Consider the following 21,364-nt stretch of genomic DNA (forward strand, 5'->3'; position numbering starts at 1 on the left):
ACCCAACATGAGATGGATTGACTCTATAAAGCAGGGATGGGGAATGTCAGGCCCGGGGGCCATGTAAGGCCTACGAAATCATTTGGTGTGGCCCTTCGTGGGTCCTGGCAGATCTCTAGCTCAGAAGGATCTAAGACTGGTGATCCGCCCCCTCCCACGGACAACCTCTATTCAAGGCAGACGTGAGTTTGTTTTGCCGAGAAAAGGAACCCTTTTCCCCCCTTGCAGAAGAGTTGTTAGCTATGGAGCTGCTAGGACCACCCAAGAAACTGTATTAACCCTTTCCCACCCGGGCCATGGAGAAACGTATTCCCTCTGTACTACAAGAGGGCTGGGGCGGAAATGGCGACAATGGAGGGGTTAAAGGAGGCAGGGCCAGAATGTGCGTGCGGGGGGGGGGGGAGTTCTTAGCCAGTGTGTCCTCATTTCATCCCTGCAGGCAGAGGTAGCAGGAGCCGACTGTAGAATCCAGCCCTGACCATGTGGAGCAGGAGCAACTCCGACTGGACGGCTACGCCCAGCTGGTGCAACAGACCATCCTGTGCCACCCGGTGGGCAAGTGTGCCACTGGTTGGATGCCTGCCTGCTTGCCCATGGGGGGTCATCTGGGGCAGCTGCCTGCTTTGAGCTTGGTTGGCTAATTGTTAAGTTGATAATTTTGTATGGCTCACGAATGATGTTATAAATATCCGAATGGCCCTTGGCGGAAAAAGGGTTCTCCAGCCCTGCTATAAAGAAAGCCATGGCCCTTAGTTTGCAACACCTGAACAAAGCTAGGATGTTTTGGAGGACATTGATTCACAGGGTCAGAAGCAACTTGACAGCACTTAACACACACACACACATTAGGTTATCTTCCTTTTCCATTCTTTTCTTCTTTTGTATGCCCTAAAGCTGAATTGTTTGGCATCTGTAAGGTTACTTGTTCACTTGTTTACTCTTTTTGTATTCAAAGTAGCTTCAGCTATTTTAGAAGGAAACAGACTGAGAAATGTTTTTTGAATACAGAGGCCTATTATCTACAGGCCTATTATTTCCAGACAGGTTGGTTAAAGCTACTTGGGCCAAGCCTTGATATTGATTGTGGGGCAAAGTTTAGCAAACTGGCTGGGCCAAATTGAGAATTATGGGAAGAGTTCTGCCTTCAACCAGTTTTGCTATAAATAGTCCCTGAAGTAAAAGTTAAATTTTAGGAGGCAGGGAAAGGTGCTGTTATTGTGGGTATCTTGCCAGCTACATACCATCTCTGCTGAGTTTTCTGTCTCCTTCCTACCTGCAGGTGTAAGGGCTAGGCATAGCCAGAATAACAGCCAAAGGGCTCTTGGCCCCAAAATGGTTTCTTTGCCTATGGCTCACAGCCTCTGCCTTCGAATGAGCCAGAAACTGAATCCAGGACTGGCCCAAGACTGGAATTGCACTTACTTGTTGTTTAGTGGTTTATTTATATTGTAAGCTGCCTTCGGTCCCTTGAAGGAGAAAAGCAGGGTATAAATATTTAAATAAATATACTACACTGTGAATTTAGTTACGTTTACTTGGAAGAAAATCTCACTATGTTCATTAAGATTTCTTTTCAAGTCAATGCATGTGGGGTTACAGCCTGGCTACAATCCTATGAAATCTTTCCTGGGTTAGACCCACTGAAATCATGAGAACTTTCCTACATAAACATGCATAGGAATTGACTTCACTGGCAGTTTGGACAAAAGAAGAAAGGATGGTTTTGATCTTTTGGGGAAGGAAAACAAGACATCCTTCTTTGAAGTTACCCTAAGGTACAAATAGTCAATATCTGTTTATGCTTTCCATTTTTCCCCTTAAACTCCTAAGCCCAGAAGAGCTGACTTTATGCCTTTAAATTTCAGGATATGAGACTAGCAGTACAATTCCATGCAAGCAAGCACCAGTGAATGTAATGGGACTTACTTCTTAAGAAAACATACATAGTATTGGATTGAAAAGGATATGTAAGGTGTTTTTTTTTTTTAATCCACAATTTTGTGGTCGAGAAGACCAGTGCATTTTTTCTGGACTTGCAACTTCTGTGGATTTATAGCAAAGCCTGCAAATGTTCCAAGTACTAGTACTCAGCCAAGGTCAGAGTTTGCTTCACCCAACTAAATCTTCAGAAAGACAAAAAAGGTTCATTTACTTTTCAGAAAACAGGTTATTTTTTATTATGTCATTCTATTTAATTGTAATTCCTCATTTCTTTCTGTGTGGAACTCATGACTCAGGTACACTTTCGTGTTTTTTAAACCACAGAAGACAACAAAAAATGCTAATGTGTAATTATTGATGCCAATACAATTTCTTATTCAAGTGCCTTTAAAAAAACAGAGCTTTATAACCTGAGTCATGACAAAACAAGTATTATCCTGATTACATTACACAGTGAAAATGGAGAGATGTGCTGAACTTTGGATAGTGGACAACTAACTTACAAGGAAATGGTGAGCATCGGCCAAACAGACTTTTCAAGCATTGGCTTTGCAGCAGGTTCATCCACACTATGAATTCTGGATGATTCCACACACAAGCCTTCCCAACATCCCTACAGTTCCACTCACATAACTAATATTGTGGTAGATTCAAATAACATAGGTCATTTATGCATGGTCACTGTAGCCTCCTTTATTCCGTTTCAGCCAGGATCAATTTTTTTCTGAATGCACGCTATCTCATTCCTTGTCGGCTCAACCCTGTTTCAACGCAAAATGAACCCGGCTTTTCCCATTCCTCTTGTGGCCCAAATTAAACCGTTCATCCTGGTTCATTCCAGAATCACTGAGCGAGCGTACAACTTTCTCGGGTTGAGCTTCGCCCCACCCTTTTCCAAAGCCGTCTTCAAGGCAGCATGCAGATAGCGAAACAGGGGAAGCATAAAAGATTGGCTTCTCTCACAGCCAATCACAAAGCAGTGTGTAAAGAGGTAGGGATTCAAGTGCTTCCTGCTACCTTGGAGCTCTTTCTGAGCAAAAGAAAGGCTTTTTAAAAAACAAGGCTTGGATTTCTCCCCCCCCCCTTCTTTCAGATTGCTCCGTTTTTTGTTCTTAAAATGCTTTTTTATGCGGCAGTTGGGTTTGAGAGGAAGGAAATCTTCTCTTGTGAGGTAAGCCAATTACAGAGCAGCATTTAAAGGGGTGGGACTTGATTTGAACTAGGGAGACTGCTTTTCTGTATTCATGCCTCCATGCTTACTCTTGATTGTATTGATTGTAAAAACCTGTTCTAAAGACACTATATATTATAGTCAACTGCGACCCAATTTAGGTCATGTACCGCTTAAGGAGGTATTTGGGTGTAAAGTTAACAGATCTATACCTTCTTCTTCAAGACATCTGGAACCAGGCTAGACTCCCTCAGGCCTTTGCTGCCATTATCTAACCTTAGATTCTGTACTCTTTTCCTTCACGGGAGGATAGAGCAGCTGAGCAGAGAAATTCCTCTTGCTACATATCCATTCCAAAGAGACGACAAGCACCTGTGCTGGAAACACCCAGTGATCAAGGCAAAAAAGCTCTCTGGGGTTTTATCCATTCTCTGGGTTATAATGAAGTAGTTGACTAGGCCCAATGTGGTAGAAAATTCTTTCCCAACATGTTAAGCTGGTTTTATGACTTGTCCTTGAAGACTTGTGGCAGCCAATCAGTAAGGCTACAAAAGCATCTACAAAAGGATTTCCCCCCCTTTCCATTTTGATGGTACATTTGTTGTGGTACAGGAATGCTCTATGCTGCTAATTCACTTTGGGTGGCACTGGCCACTGTACGCTGTTCCTGGGGTAGGCAGACAGGCAACCAATAAAGTCTCTCCTCAAGTACCGTGAGTGTCAGAGAAGAGAACATCAAGAAAGTGCAAAACAAGATTGGACACAGCTTAGCAAAGTCAAGACAGTTCCCTGGGTAACACCAGTAAGATGACTTCCCATAGTGCTCAGCCAAAGAGTGGGCCTGGGAACTTTTAAAGGTGTCAGATATTGTAACATGACCTGCTCTAGCTCAGGGGGTTCTCTGCATACCTGGTAGGTCCTCCTTCAATTCCTTTCTTCAGCCAGAGGCTTGGATGCCCATGCTTCCCCCAAGACAAGTTCTAACATCAAATTTACATGGATTTGGCACACGTCATGAAGGCCCTACGAAAAAGGATCCTTTGCAGACATGTTATGTAGATAAGAGAACATATCTGCTAACAGGTGAAGTTGAAGCTCAACACTTACCTACCAGGCCCCAGAACTTGAAGAATCATGAATATGGGATAATTAATCTACACATCAAGGCTGTTAACTGGGGTCTAACATCTGGGAACACTTTGTTCAAAGAGAAGTCTTGGTTACCTGTTAAATGCAAGGGTATTTAAGAGAGATGTTCAAAATGAGGAGACGAGATAAGATGGGGCTGTCACACCTACTAAGATGTGACATGTGTAAAATATGTTTGGAAGCAACAGTTACAGCAAAACGTTAGTAAGAAAGAATTGTATTTGCCAAGTATCAGGGTCTGACCCAGACATTTTGAGTTACAGGAATAATTATATCAGGTTTACAAAGAATTCCCAATCTGCATAAGAGTCTGTTTATGCATTTGCAAGAAAGGTCAAATGCCACCTGCCACTTTATTAACAGTCATGGGAAGAAAATATATTGTTCAGTTCAGCAAAGATACACATCTGTGTAGAATACTAGGTTGTGTCAGCCCTATGGCAAACTGTCCCTGGCTCATCTCATATAATTACCTGTTCTTCTGAGTTCTTGGAAGCTTGGAAAGACCAAGGGACCAGACCTTAAGGAGGAGCCCCATACAGCTCCTGCCATTGCCAACCACTCTTTCCTACCACCAGTCTCCCCCACTTGTAAGGGAAATCCATAGAATAATGATGAAACTGAACTGGGAGGATCCCACCCATTCCCACCCAGAGCATTTCAGTGAATTCCATTTGGCGCGGTAAGTTTACAACTCTTTCAACCTGTGATTAAGATAACAGGGGTGCTTCCAGTGATTGACAGAAGGAACAAGAGCAAAGCAACACCCCCCTCCCTCATTACTTATAAGCAGCACTATGCCTATTAAAGGTTATTGAATTGAAAATTATAAGCAGCATACTTTCCTGCTTCTTATGCTTTTATGGTTAAAATAACAACTTTGAAGATACCCTGCACTACACCGTTTCCCCACATGGGGGAGATAGAGGCCAAAAAGAATCCAATATATAAACTAGTTCAGGCACCAGACAATCTGACCTTGCAACGTTAGCGCTGTTAACAAAGAGCCCCTAGTGGCAGCTGTAGTTTTTACTCAGCCTTCTAGTTGATCAGCTCCTAAGGTGCCTGCAGTGGCTTCTGCAATGACACGGCAGGCTGATCAAAAAGCAGCATTTACACTGTTGCCTCCCAAATAATTACCTAGTGAGCTGAATGCATGACTCACATTTACCTTGCCAAGGTGTGAAACAGCTGGAAGTCAGCATGAGCAGGCTGAAAAGCAGACTGACAAGAGCCATCCTAAGCAGAGTTACACTCTTCTAGGACTTCATTGGGCTTGGAAGGGTACAACTCTGTTTAGGACTGATCAGAGAGTAAGCCCTAGTGAACAGAATGAGACTAGCTTCTGAGAAGACCTGTTCATCTAAAGAACAGAGCCTGCATGCAAAAGAAGTTGTTAGCACAGTCCCCTATTACTATCAATCCCTACGACAGCTAACTTCTGTCCCAGTTCGGCCACATGGGGGCATCTGGAATTTCACGCAGCTACAACTTCTGCCAGCCAGTGGAGAAGAGTTGTTTTATACGACTCACCCTATCCTGCGAATAAAATATCCAAATCTTGATGTGTCCCTCAAGCCCTGAACAAGGTGACATTCAGCATACAGGAATCAAGCCCAACGTTAAGCCGTTGCCTGATGACCATCAGACAGAAGAGTTTCACTGAGAACTGTGTATCATGCACCTATATCATAAGTAAGCCTGTATAATTAAAGATGTCTTGTCTACAGCAGGGCCGGATCTAGAGGGGAGCTGGAGGGAGCAGTTGCCCCTGGAGCAGGAAGAGAGGGGGCGGTGGAGGCAGAGAGTGGGTGGCATGGGCTGCGGAGGCAGTAATTGGTCGGAGGCTGCGGCTGCCGCCTGGCTGCTGTAGAAAAGAGGCTGCCTGGACTGCCTCATGCAAGGCTGGCTGCCACCGGGTGCAGGCTCGCCACAGCAGCGCTTCCAGCTGCACCGCTTCCCACTTGTCCTCCAGCGGGGCCTGCTTGGCTGCCTCCTGCATCAGCAGGCCCACCAGGTCAGCAGTGGGAACGAGCTGCCTGCGCGCGTCATGCACCAGCTCACCCAGGCGCCACCAAGTCTGTTGCACCCCTGCTGAGCTTGGCCGGCACAACATGAAGGCCAACAGACAGCAGGGCCACCTGGCTGTAGCGGTTGCACACAGTGCGCTCCTCCCTTCCCCTTCACCCCTGGGGCTCCTTTCTCCATCTCCGTGGCTAATCTACAGTGCTGTTTTTACTTCCTAATTTTTGACTTGCTGTTTTTTTGGGGGGTGGGGGAGGGCATTCAGGGACAATGCTGAAGACTTGGTGAGTGGTAGCAGATTAAAGGTTAAGAACCACTGACCTAGAAAACAGCAAGAGAGACCGCTGGATGATTCCACCTACATTGAAATAGGAGCAATCATGGGGTTTTTTTAATTTGTTTGTTTGCAGTCAAGTTGCAGCTATGGTGACCCCCGTAGGGTTTTCCAGGCAAGAGGCATTCACAGGTGGTTTGCCCTTGCCTGCCTCAGTGTAGCAACCCTGGACTTCCTTGATAGTCTCCCATCCAAATACGAACCAGGGCCAACCCTGCTTAGCTTCTGAGATCTGACGAGATCAGGCTTGCCTGGGATATCCAGGTCAGGGCCAATGGAAGTTGTAAAGGCTACACAAGACACTCATACATCACACACACAAACATCCAAGGATGCACAGTGTCTGCAGTGCTCAATGCAGGTATAGTATTCTTTCTCACACTTGTTGAATCGACATCAAAAACTCTGGGTGGGAATATCTAAAGGCAGATCATGGTAGAAGACCTTCATCTTCTCATCCTGATTTTCAGCACAGATAAGCAGGAGATGCCTACATTCTACTTCAAGGTTTAACAGAAATCAAAATTATGGCATGCAACTGTGATGAGGCCGGCGAGCTCTCCCCCCCATTACATTTTCTAATCACAGAAAAGGAACCAGAGCACATAAAAATGAACAACAAAGCACGACAAATCCTCCAGAAATCCTGGACTTCCCTGAAATAATTATTCCAGAAACATCACAGTGACAAACACAGTATGAACACTTAAAACCTATCCATGTAAGGTGCCACATGACTATCTGTTTTTGTTGGGTGTTGGTGGTGGGTACAACAGATGAATGTATCCCTTTGGAATTTATTAGCACTGCAGCATCTGTACAGCTCAGTCTGAACTTGCCTCTCCCTTACGCACCACTGAAGGAACCTCCCTGCAACATCGCCAGCCAAGATTTCTGGAAGAGTTTGGGCAAGGGGAAACAGCATGTGTCACAGAGGCCTGGCAAGAGAGTTTTGCAAACTTCATCAGTGGCACTAAAACACAGATTGCCAACAGCCTGGGCAAGGTAAGGCAACGTCAGATCTAAGCACAGAGAGACAGGACTTCACCTCTAAGAAAGGTGGCCGTGGCTCAATGGCAGAGCATCTGCTTGGCATGCAGAGGGTCCCAGGTTCAATCCTCAGAATCTCCAGTTAAAGGGACTAGGCAAGTAGGTGATGTGAAAGACCTCTGCCTGAGACCCTGGAAAGCCACTGCCAGTCTGAGTAGACTATGCTGACTTTGATAGACCAAGGGTCTGATTCAGTACAAGGCAGCTGCATGTGTTCATGGTACTAGAATTGCTTAAAAGAGATTCCTGTTCAGAAATGGCCCTTCCTGAGGAAAGATGGTTGCCCTTCAGTAGGAATGGGGGAGGGGGAGTGAGCCACAGGTTTCCACCTAGGTTCCTCTTTTGACACTAGCAGTCATCTACTGGGAGATTTTGCCTACAGCTTGCAAGCAAGGATTTTAGACAGAGAAATGAGCGAGGGTATTTGGAAAACCCTTGGGTGTTGTGATGCACAGGGATGGCAAAACAATCAGTATCAAGCGTATTAATCACACTCTATCACTCCCTTGTCATTTAAGGAAGTGCAATAGAAAACTCCAATGTTTCAGCTCCATATACATATGTAGTTCCTTTGTGGTGTGTAGTTCCATTGTCTCCTTCCTGTTTTGTGCAAGTCTGGTCCTGTTAAACTCGCTGCAATGTGCCAACTACACACTGTTCTCATGCAGGTTATGCAACAGAATCACCGCCATCAATTTAATAACTAGATCTTTCATTTATGTGATTTAATTTGGTCAATTCTAGTTTCGTTTAAATCATTTTTTAACTATTTCAGATGTACAGGGGATTTTAACTTTAAATCAGTTTAGGGTGGTTTGACACAGCAGGCCTAGGAGTTTGTTTTAGATTCTTGTGTAAATCTACAAACATGCATTGTTTCACTGTTCTAGGTAACTTACACTTTTCAGCCTTGAAGGACAACTTATGAATAAATGGCTTTATGTGCAGAATAAATCCTAGAACAAGTGGAACAGAACTTGCAACAATAGTTCTTTGGGATGTCTTTAGAGAGCACAAATCAGAAGGTTTAGTATAGACATGTGATGACCTATGTAATAGCTTCTATCTAAGATGACCACAACCTATAACCTGTAAATCTCTCGGGTCTGTAATTCATAGCAATCTGCTTTCCCCTTCTTTTGGCAAAGCTTCTTAGCTTTCAAACTTACGGCCCATTCCTGAAGGAGGGGGCGAAGCTCCATAGGAGCCAGTGTGACCCTGCACCGGCATAGGTGCCACCTTATCACGGAATAAGGTGGCATCTACGCCGGTGCGTGGGCAAACACTCCAGTGTCTGGGAGCCGCTGGCCCTTCCCGCCTGTGCAGCCATGCCAACAGGTCTTTCCCAGAAAGGAAAACCCGCACTGGCGTGGGGGGGGGGGTTCCTGGCACGTTCCCAGGAATGGAGCTGTCTTAGGGCAGTCTCCTATCCCCATTTGCCCCGGGAATGCTCTCTTTGCCCCCCCTTTTAGTATTTTTATTTTTTAAACCTCTCTTTTTTGTCTCCATGGCAGCCGGGAAGCCTCTGAGGAGGCGGTGCAGCTCTGCTGCTCCTGGCCGCCCCGGATCTAACCCCCTTTTAGGATAGCCCTCTTAATCTTTCTTCTTAGTCATCTTAGGTAGAATAGGAATGAGATGTATGATTAAATAGGATTTATTTCTGTGGGGTATGCCAGTGTTCTGTGTATCCATTTAATGTTTTGTTTAATCAGATCTAGGGTATAAATAGAAGTTTTAATTAACACATTCACTGTTTATTGGCTGAGAAATACAGGGGTTCACTTTGAACTTGGAGCAAACAAATAAACAAACCTCAACATCTTCCGTAGAGATTGTAGGCTGTGCCCTGCAAAGATTGAATGTTGTAAGGGAACACTTAATCATCAAGCAGCACTGTAACTTAGTGGTTAACACGTTCCGTTCCTTTAATTCAGTAAAAGAGGTTTTAATCTCCTTGGGGCTGTTTAAAGTAATGCCTCCTCACAAGTCAGCCCCAGTGACCATCACGGAGCTGGGGAGCTCCAGGTCCCCACTCAACCATCACACTCAGTGGAGGGCCTTGAGCCTGATACACTTTCCGTCTAATCTAGTCCATGGGTTTGTTGTGAAGATAAAATGTAAAATGAATGATATCTCACCTTGCAGAAAGGTGAGCTAAAAATATAACAAAAAAATGACTGTCACTCTAAATAGAAGTGTGTGCTGAATAAAAGCAGAGCCTGAAAAATACAAAAGTCTACTTTTTTGCCTGTATATCTGTCTCAAACTACCGTGCACCCATGGGACGACAACATCCTGGATTATTTTTCTATGTTGACAACTACTGATTTACCTCAGAGGAATACATTTACTAATTTCATGAAACTGGTTTCTAAGGACTATCACTATACCTTGAACACCTGAAGCAGCCTTATACTGAATCAGACCCTTGGTCCATCAAAGTCAGTATTGTCTACTCAGATTGGCAGCGGCTCTCCAGGGTCTCAGGCAGAGGTCTTTCACATCACTACTTGCCTAGTCCCTTTAACTGGAGATGCTGGGGATTGAACCTGGGACCTTCTGCATGCCAAGCAGATGCTCCACCACTGAGCCACAGCCCCTCCCCTTTAACTTGCATGTAGATTTTAACACATTGAGTTAGGATACTTTTAGTTGTTTTGCTTTTATTTTCTTGTCTGTGTGGTTTTACTTTTTATTAAAGAACATTTCTGAGCTTTGCCCAGGATGATTCAAGAGCTCTGGTATAAATCCACAAGGGCCTCTAGTGTTTAGCTTTGTAATAAACAGGAGTCATGTGTCACCTTAAAACTAGTAAGTTTTTATCCTAGCATAAGTTTTGAGGCCTAGAGCTGACTTCATAATAAACACGAAGGTTTATGCTAGAATAAAAACTTGTTAGTCTTTATGGGGGTCACAAGTTTCTTGTTTCTTGTTGCTACAACAGATTAACATGGCGACTCTTAATTCCATGGTGCCTTCAAATTTGTTGGAAGGGGGAGAAAAAGAGTGCTATGATTAGTACATCGTGATATTATAGTTTAACAGGAGTGATTTGACTTTATGTCACAGACAGGGACTGTGGGTTGATGCATATATACACAAGCATATCTTTATGTGTTAATATATTATTCCTCAAAGGATGAGATAGGGAGGCTAAAGATGGAAGGGCAATCTTGCATGTACATACATGATGTATTGGGCGATGATGCATTTGGACATCATGTGAACCAACATTAAGCCAAGATGTGCACAAACTGGTTTCTTTCTGGTCTTGTACATTATTCTTTTCTTCTTCCCCTGTCACTTCACATGTGAGAATCTTGGTTAGAAACCGGCTCCAGTTATTGATGGTGTACAAATACAAGCATGCAGCTTAACTGGAGTGAATTCCCCTTCTCCAATAAACTGGGAGTTTAAGCCTGGATTAAACTTTGGTTTAGAATCCTGGTTTGAGGGAGTACAACTAAGCCCAGTCAATCCATATGCCTGCATCTATACACCAGAAGTAACTGGCGTTTGTTTCAAGCCAGGATTCTTAGCATGAGAAGGGAAGGAAGAATGAGAGACGCATGCAAGTCTGGCAACAAAAAACTAGGCTTTTGCATATCCCGGCTTAATGCCCTTTAAAAGTAACATCTAAATGCAGCCAAACTTGGCAACCCATACAATATTAAACATTTTATCATCCCATTCACATGCCTTATTTGTCACCGGCTGTTTTTAGGGACAGGTCTAGCAAGCTACTTGCCTGTAAGTCTGATACTTTTCTTAGGTTAAGGACTCGCTTCGAGACTGGAGGTGTAAAGGCTGAACAGTTTAGCGGGCAAAATCAATGCAAAATCCCAGACATCTGGGATCCTAAGCCACTACTGAAAAATTACACTTTTGCATACTGGACATTATTCCATAACAGTGGAAATGGAGCCCTTGTTTAAACACCAATCTTTCTTTAAAGCAGTGCTGAAAACTCACTGCAGATCAGGACTACAAAACGCAAGAGACCAGGGATAGAAGAAAGAAGGCTCTGAATCTAATTAAGTGTGATGACAGAAGAGGGCCCACTCCCCTCCCACTCAGCCCCTCTAAAGAAGAAATGTTCAGATCTGTTCACAACCATCTAATACACCAAAGTTGGCATGAAGGACAAGCTGAGCACCACAAGACATTTACTTACATGAGGATCAGTGCATGAAGTTGTCCCTTGCTCAAGGAGCAGCTGGAAAAGTGCTCTGCTGTTTTAAACCATGCGGAATACACAAAGCGGCTATTTGTATTTGTTCGAAGTTATCAGGGGGTGGGCCGTGCATCCCAGCACACAGAGAACAAAGCACACATGCAACATCTCTTATTCCCACCCACTGGTGGTGTTCAGAATGCTGCAGGACAAATTTGCATAAGACATAACATGGAACTGGAGCCAGTGATAACAGCTGGGGAGTGAGGCAGAATATAAAGGCTTTGGTAAGTCATAAATGATCAGAAAGGGAGGCCCCACAGACAATAAAGGCAGACAGTCAACACCGGGGGCCTGAGGGAGGATTGCATTTAGTGAAGGAAGAAGGTTCCCAACATACCAATGACTTCCCACACCAATGGAAAGTGCACTGGAAGAGGTCCATACTAAACCTCCCTCTCTGATGGGTTACTATTAAACATTATTTTTGAGACCATTCAAAAAACCAACAACATCCCCTCCTATCTGAAGTGATACAATCCAGAATTCTGCCATCACAGAATGCCATCTTATTCTACATAATATGCAGATTGAAAAAGAAGAAGAGTTGGTTTTTATATGCCGACTTTTCTCTACCACTTAAGGGAGACTCAGACCAGCTTACAATCACCTTCCCTTCCCCTCCCCACAACAGACACCCTGTGAGGTAGGTGAGGCCGAGAGAACTCTAACAGAGATGTAACTTGCCCAAGGTCACCCAGCTGGCTTTGTGTGTAGGAGTGGGGAAACAAATCCAGTTCACCATATTAGCCTCTGCCGCTCACGTGGAGGAGTGAGGAATCAAACCCAGTTCCCCAGATCAGAGTCCACCACTCCAAACCACCACTCTTAACCACTACACAACGCCGGCTCTTGGTGTTTATGTCTAATGCACTAAAAGCCATAACATCCAGAAAAACTTTTTGGGGGGGGGGTTCACCATTCATGGAATAAGTAATCAAGATTCCTTATGCTGTATTTATGCCTTTCAAGGGCCAGATCTAGGGCAAGTCTATTTTTTATCAGGTTGCCATTGTTTACATATCTCTGGACTGATTATAAGGGTGGCATTAACGGCTCTCAGTTATGCTGAGGTTGCTAAAAGGGAGACGGCTCTCAAGAAAAGTGACGTGCTCTTTCTAGTATTATTGCTACAGTTGTATGAGTCACACCAAACTCTCTTTCCAGCATTATTATATTAGGAACAATCCATGGGAAGGTTTTGATTCCAGAGAAAGAGAGAGGGAGGGAAGGAAAAAATTGGCAGCAATAATGTGATTCCCACATGTTTTATGTGCTTTAAAAAGGAACTGCCTATATTTTGTGCGATTTAAAAGGGAGCTGCAGTGTTAACAATGTCTTCTACCAGCCTGAAGAAAACTGAGCACCCTTTCAGCTGGTCTATAGCTGATGGGCTGTCCATTCCAGGGATGGTTTGGAAACTTTTCTGGCATCTTTAAAAACTGTGCCAATATTGTGTTTTTCTGCTGAGCACAGCACATATGGCACCCTAAATACCAGGATGTACTGGCTAGGGATGGTTACCTTTTTTTAAAAAAAAAAAAGTATTTTGTGGCTTTGGATTTTGGGAAGGGCATAAATACCAGTATTTGGGTCCCCCCCACTCAAGAGATGGGCTAGAAGCCAAAATTGTGCTGGTAAGCTTCTTAAAGAGCTCATTTTTAGTAATAACCCTTTAATGTCTCCACACTGACACTGCAGAAGTTGTATTTCCATCTTATGTCATCAGGTGCTGTTATGTCTTTAATTCTAGCGCCCACAAATACATATGGACATCATTAAACATACATAGTCCAGAACCCTTTCTCTCTCTCACGCTCACACACACACACAAAGATTATACTCCCCAACCCCTGTCCAAGGTCATGGGAAAGTGAAAAATTAAAGGGAACAGAATCTCAGTTTTATATTTCCCTAAAAGTCAGAGGGAAAGTTCTTTCTTCTGTCTTGAGCCTGAAGGGTTCTTTCTTCTTACACCTGGTGCTTCAAGATGGCTTTAAAGACTCATTTGAGCCCAGTTACGTCCATCTAAGTTCACTGATTCTCTTTTTATGTATCCTGCTTTGTGAAAACTGACTGCTTAGAAGCAAGCTAGAAATTCTCTAAATAAATAATGAAAGCTTGGGGGAGGCTAGGTTTACAAGGGGCTATGGTCCTGATTGGAAAACTTTCTACAATGTGTAGACTTAACAGTAGAAATTATGCATTGGTACCTGGGATGGCCCAGGCTAGCCTGATCTCGTCAGATCTCAGAAGTAAGCAGGGTCAGCCCTGGTTAGTATTTGGATGGGAGACCACCAAGGAATACCAGGGTTGCTGTGCAGGGGAAGGCACTGGCAAACCACCTCTGTTAGTCTCTTGCCATGAAAACCCCAAAAGAGGTCGCCATAAGTCGGCTGTGACTTGACAGCACTTTACACTCACACACACACCTGGGAGTAAGCCCCACTGAATGCAGAGAGACTTACTTCTGAGTAAACCTGCATAGGGTTGCTCTGCTAATCTGTGACAAGGAACAGAAGCATCCTAGAGGTAGAATGACACCAAAGGTGTTTGCCACCCTTCTTCCATGCATCTCAGGAATTACAACCTGCTTCCAGAACATCAGTTGTGAAACCGAGATAGTCCATAATACACAGATCAACAAAACCTGCTAAAATACTTATGATTGTTTTCCCATAGATCATCAAATGAACCCAAATTTAGCTTAAATGTTCTGTGAGTGCCACCAAACAATACTAAGTTGTAAATCGCTTTTAGTATTCAAAGGCTTGAAATATATTCTCTCTCTATCTATACACATAGATAAAAGGAAGTATTTTTTCACACAACGCATAGTTAAATTGGGGAACTCCCTGCCAGCTTGGAGGGGAGTGGACATATTCATGGAGGAGAGGGGTATTCATGGCTGTTAGTTAGAATGGATACTAGTCATGCTGCATACCTATTCTCTCTAGTATCAGAGGAGCATGCCTATTATTTTGGGTGCGGTGGAACACAGGCAGGATGGTGCTGCTGCAGTCGTCTTGTTAGTGGCTTCCTAGAGGCACCTGGTTGACCACTGTGTGAACAGACTGCTGGACTTGATGGGCCTTGGTCTGATCCAGCAGGGCCTTTCTTATGTTCTTATGTTCTTACATGCACACACATCCCACAAAATGTATTTTGCCAGACATTAGGATGCATATCTTTCTTCCACTCCTGAGTTTTATACCCATTCATTCATTACTCTCTCACACACACATGCACATGTTCCAGGAGGCTGTTACTATCCAAGACTGCAGCAACAGTGATGAAAGTGGTAAACCCATCCATGAAATGAGAAAAACACATTTGAACTATAACAGACTGGAAGTCTCATTCCATAAAATGAAAAGTGGGAGGACAGGGCAATGTTTGTAACATATTTCTTTTCCATGCAGAAAAACCACCACATTTAAACTTGTGGAAGAACCCATTCCTCATCCTCTGAAAACAACAAAAAGGACCAGAAGAGGCAAGGGACACTCCCTGTAGCTAGAACATTGCTTTTCAATCTTCTGTCCTCCTCTAGCCTCTTGTTCAAACATTTTCTCTTAACATCCCTAACAATTCTAAGATCACCTTCTTATGCTTCTTCAAATTGCCACATGCCTCTCCCAGTGAAGTAAATAACATCTATTTTTATTCAGGTCATACCATTCCTTTAAATTACACATGATTGTCATAAGTAGCCACTAGCTCATCGAAGTTAACATCTGAAAGGCTGGGTAAAATAATCTCTTTAGATGGGATCAACTGCCTGCCCTGATACCATGATCCATGTTTGGCTCTTCCCGGCCCATTGAGAAGGCACCCATTGTAATATCATTAGAATTACTATGGTCTGAACAACAGAGGCTTGAACTGTGCATTGAGAAGAGTGTGAGAACAATGGAAGCTTTTCCTTTTGTGCTGCTGGGCTGCCCAAAAGCAGTTTGCAAGAGTGGAGCTGAGCTGTGCTTGGCGTTCCCAGCTCTAAGTAACAACAGAACTAGATAGCAGATTAAAGACCTCTCAACAGGTGTGTGGTGTGTTTGTGTAAACACATGCAAGCATGTTGGAATATGCAAGTCTCATATAGAAGTTACTATTACAAAGGGTGGGGGGAGAATCTTGCAATGTATTTTTTAATGTACGCCAAATAGTTGTTTTAATCCATATGAATGTTTTTAAGAGGGCAGAACTAGAACTTAGTGAAGTATGATGCAGAGAATGTTACCCTTAAGCAGTTCAGAATCATTAGCTAGCTGTGGATCTCCACTCACCCCTTTTATGGGCAGATGTACACACTGCAAAATGAACTGAGCTCAAGAGCAATCCAGTTTTATTTCCAGCCAGGGTTGCCAATAATCTGGAGAAACAATGTCCTGCCCCTTAAACAGAGACTTAATGTGTAGAAACGGGCACATGAAGCTTTTCATGGCATGGATGGTAAACAACATCACCCTGTAAATAATATCACATTCAGCAGCTTTTAAGGGGGCAGAACACTTTTTCTCCAGGCTGTTGGAAACCCTATATATTGTTCACCTTGATACCACCAGACAATACCAACTGGACTGAATATCCTAGAACTTCATATACACAAGGCTAGAAAAGAAGCTAGAAAATTTGGCATCTGTTAATCAGGGGTTAGAATCAAAGGATTTCACAAACTCTATCACAATTACCACAAGTTATTTGAGTATTTGTAGCACTGCCTCTTAGTAGGGTGGGTCTTTAGCAGATGGGGCTCTCCATTGTGCCCTTCTCTATTTCAAGTCACTGGATTTTACCCCAAAATCTGACATGTGATTGTTTTTAGCTTTAAATGTTCAACCTACAATTTCTTTTTTAAAGTGGTAATAGGGAGGTCAGATTACAAGCAAGTATTTTCCGTTGGTTTCTTGGCCTAAATGATCCGGTTCCCCACCCCCACAATGAGAACCCACAAGACTTTAATTAAAAGCAAATGAAATGGGATAGATGTAATACCCTAAGGTTCACCACAGTGCTTTGAAGTTAGTCTTCTGAAAATGGTGTCGAAACCTCTCAAGTATGGAACATACACCTTATTTGACTCTTGTAGTTATACTTTACCGGATTAGACTGGAACACTAAAATCCATTACTCACCCACGGCTGAGGAAATAACTATCAAAAATAAAAGATCATAAATTTTGGTCTTCTCCAAGGCAGATTCTCTACTTTTGTCTGTAAGCCCTAGAAGCCCTGCCCATGCTTAATAGGACCCATGAGTCCACAACAGGCAGGTATGACTGGCCCCAAGTGATCAATTTCCTGATTGATGAAATAATAGTAATACTTAGCTCGGTAATCACAGAAAAATTGAGAAGGGCCTTTAATCCTGAAGAGTGGAAGAGATTTTCGTTCCCGAAATGACTTAATCTCTAGTATTTGCCCAGGAGAATGTCGAAGTGTTAAATTGCTGACAGATATGTGCCGTTTTATCTGGTATCTATTAGGACTATCCTGTGTTTATCATGATCATTTGTATATAAATTTTATTATTTCTGTAGTTATTGCTTCCTCTATATACCCACTGGTCATGGACTGTAACAATAAAGAACTGAGTAATACTTAGCATTCATACAGTGCTTTCTATGTGTTCAAAACACTTCCTATAATCTCGGGATTCCCATCCTGCTCCTTGATCATTTTAAAATTCATGCTGATCACTTCACTGAGCCAAGCCACCTCCTGCCTTCTTTCCTTAACTCTTGGGCTACTTTCCTCACTCACCGCTGCCACAGCCCCTCTAGCAGTCACACGTCCTCTAAGAACTTTTCAGTCTCTGACAGGATCAGAGCAATTGTGGCATTTCCCCTGGCAGTTGAGCCTGTCCTTAAAGTAAGGCCTAGGGTTATCTGTAAACTTTCAATTAAATCAGAAGCTCTGATAATTCGATAAGTTGCTCCATCTTTTTGAGTCAAAACATGAGGTTATTTGATCTGCTGTTTGCATTTCTGAGAGGAGTATGCCTCAGAGACCATCAGTGCAGACAGGTCAAAAGATGGATGGTGTGGCTGTGACTTTACCAAGCAGCCTTTGACAGGCTCACTGCAGACCAGACAGTGGTTGAATCCCAGTTGTTTGGACACTTTTATCTTTCAGATACAGGGTCCTTTCAACCACCTAAAAGGCACTTCACTATCTTCAAAGAATTCAAGAGTCAAAAAAGCCCATGACTGATCTTCCTTTCAAAGAAGAAATCGTTTAAACACAACAAAAGTGCTTTTCCTGCACATGCAAGGCACTCATTTTTATTAGATCCATGCACAAGCTCACATATAAAAATAGAGCGCTCATACAATTAAAGAAATATTGGCTGATAGAGTAGGATGAGTGGTAAATGATGAATTAATTGACTTTACTGGCATACATTTTCATATAAATACAATAGCATTATTTTTTAAAAGAAAAAACCCTACTTTTTATATTTTTAGACTATCCATGTATGTGTCACTGAAGGGACCACTGTAGAAGAGGCATTCCTTTATGAGTAGGGCAGGAGAGGAATGCCTTTTCTAAGATAGTACTTGACATCTGCAGCATTTATAAGTGCTTATATCAATTCAGTTTCAAGAACAGAACAAAGAAGAGAACATGTGCCCCACACAATTCTTCATTGGGTTAAAAATGGTTAGCATTACACAAACAAGATTTGCCTTCTTCCTGCACATAAAAGATGTTGTTCTCTAAAGTGGTGCTCATGCATAGATGTTACATTGCAGTATATCATCAGCTAACACACGTGAGACCGTTAAGTATTATCATAACACTGCCATAGAAATAAGAGAGTTGAAAATTAATAATGTTGAGCTCTTGATATTGCCTGAACATAAGAGTTGTGTAACATTAAGAAACCATTCAAGGCCAGTACATTAGCCGAATTCAAAACAGGCATTCTATAATAGTAAAATACCGATCAAACACTGTTTGAGCATTCGGGTAGAGATAAGGAAAGCAGATGCTTGCATGAGAATAGGAGGAAGGAGTCGTATGTGGGAAATGAACTGGGAAGGAAGAAGAGCCTCTACTCTCACAAAAGCCATAGTTAAATTGATGGGCCTTTACATTGCAACTTACTATACATGTTACATAACCTAGTATATACTTTTATTAAATGATTGCCACATATATTTTATATTTTTAGACTATGCATGTATATGTCACTGCAGGGACAGATAACATAAAATAAATGTAGTTTACTTGATGAGATTTCTCTCTCTCACTCACACACTGCTATTAATTGTATATATTTGATGTTCACAATAGTATAAAAATCAAGATTTTTTTTTTAAAGGAACATTAAACCATATTTTAATACAACACTGTTGTTGATATCTGTTGTCCACTTCCTGACCTGAGGTAAAAAGAGGTTATCTGGCTGGACTGTCAGCATAAATCCAATTACAGAGCGTAGCAAAACCTTTCAGAGCCCCAAAGATATCAATTACCTTCCTAGAAACCAGAGACCAGATCAATATTCACAAAGAGGTTTTCAGTAACTATATATTGGGAAGGGGCGCATAATGTGGGTCAGCTAACCCACGACAGTGTGTATATTAGTGTTTGTATAAAAATGCACACACTCTATTATAAAGAGGCTTTGGCCTTACACAACTCAGTGCAGATCATTCCTAATTTATTCAAGAAGAAGGAGAAAAGAAACGTATCATTACCAAGGATTAAGCTGCGTCTTCCATTTCCACACAACCATTCACAGGTCTATTATAATACCTATAGTTTATTGATCTAAGAGTGGATGTTAAGATCACAAAAGACAAATTGCTTCATTAGACTCTCAGTTTCCTCCTTTGAAGATGATTCTAGAGGAAACATAATATTCAAAGTAATGAGTTATAAAGGGGTTTTCATGCCATACATCCCTGGCCCTAAGCTTCCTCCTCCACTGTACTATGAGGTGCTAGGAGCACAAAGACCAAATTTGCCTCCCTGCTCTGTTTTCCAATTTTTTCTCCAACTAATGCTCCTGCAGTGTTTTTCAGGATGTTTCTGAGGTATTTTCCTTCCCTCTTCCTTTTAAATTTGCAAACATTTTTCTGTGGTGAGCCCTAAGTATGCTGAAGCCCCTCCCTTGATTTCAAGCTGTACTCATATGCATGGGACTGTCAAATTCACTATTAGAAAGAGTGACTCTATACCAGGGGAAAAGGTTTTCTTCATTTCAGCTTTAGAGGAGAAATGATGGACATGTTGTATTGTCAAAATACACACGGCATCCATCACATCACACTGTTCAGTCTCAATTTTGGGTGGTCAGAGGTTGGAGGGAAGGGTGAATTCTTATCCCAAGACCATTGTGGATAATAACCATCATCACCTGGCTCAAAAAGAGCCATTTCTAACTACATTTTGAATTAAATCAATCTGATATAGCAATAATCAGATTACAGAGTAATTTCACAAACCCACAATAAACAAAAAGATGTCTAGCAAGAAGGAATCACAAATAGAAGCTTAAATACGCCAGTAATCATTCTACAAAACAGAGATTATTAGACACAGCAACAATTCTGTCAGTCAGTCTTAGGTTGGTGCTGCAACAGTAGAAGATACTGCATTTGTGTTGACATTCTGCCACATCCTTCTGCCTAAGGACCAAAACTTGTGCTGGGGATCTGTGATTGGCCCTCCTGACATTCTCTTTAAAGACCTGCAGGAGACTCTGGATTTCATTAGATCAGTTGCACTGGGGAGGGAATGTTGAGCAGATGGTATGTATAACCCACTGGGCTATGCACCTGGTTGGCCACTGCGTCAACAGACTGCTGGACTTGATGGGCCTTGGTCTGATCCAGCATGACTTTTCTTATGTTCTTGTGTTCTTATGCTGGGCCTAGGATATGTTAGCTCTGTTTATGAGTCTCTTAGCTGGAGTGGGCTCTTTGCATAGTTTAATTGCTCAGATTTCATTATTTATGTGGTAGCTGCTGATTAAATAGCTGCTGTTATGGTTCGTATATACTTGTTCAGCTGCCCTAGGAAGTTGGAAGCTGCCCTAATGAGGTTAACTTAAAAAAAATAATAAGTAGATATATGTTTTGAATAAATGGCAACTTTGGGGAGTGACATTTAGACTGGGGGAAATGGTATGCAAGGGAAAGTGCTGAACATTTCCTCTTACTAGTGCCACTGCTGCAATCAAATTCCGAGACTGATTTAAAGTAAAACACAAAAATGTCAGGAAACCCAGTCAAGCCTCTCTTGAGTTATATGCACTTTGTCTGTAATCTTCTATATAGGGTTGCCAGGTCCCTCTTTGCCACTGGCGGGAGGTTTTTGGGGGGGAGCCTGAGGAGGGCGGGGTTTGGGGAGGGGAGAGGCTTTAATGCCATAGAGTCCAATTGCCAATGCGGCCATTTTCTCCAGGTGAACTCAGCTCTGTCACCTGGAGATCAGTTGCAATAGCAGGA

General features: G+C 42.7%; 1 protein-coding gene across 5 annotated transcripts in view; it reads right to left on the reverse strand.

Annotated features, from left to right (window-relative positions):
* The window catches only part of SH3PXD2A (SH3 and PX domains 2A), a 271,900-nt gene that overhangs the window by 119,131 nt on the left and 131,405 nt on the right, over window positions 1–21,364 (reverse strand). For 2 of the 5 annotated variants that reach the window (XM_056849285.1, XM_056849284.1), the window contains exon 1: window positions 11,845–11,880. The exons of the other annotated variants lie outside the window; for them this stretch is intronic. In XM_056849285.1, coding sequence (XP_056705263.1) covers window positions 11,845–11,846 — 2 coding nt within the window. In that variant the 5' untranslated portion in view covers window positions 11,847–11,880. Of the gene's footprint in view, window positions 1–11,844; window positions 11,881–21,364 lie in introns of those variants that run through there. 5 annotated transcript variants of the gene reach the window in all.

This window comes from Euleptes europaea, chromosome 5 (genome assembly GCF_029931775.1).
Source record: "Euleptes europaea isolate rEulEur1 chromosome 5, rEulEur1.hap1, whole genome shotgun sequence".
Lineage (NCBI taxonomy): Eukaryota > Metazoa > Chordata > Lepidosauria > Squamata > Sphaerodactylidae > Euleptes > Euleptes europaea.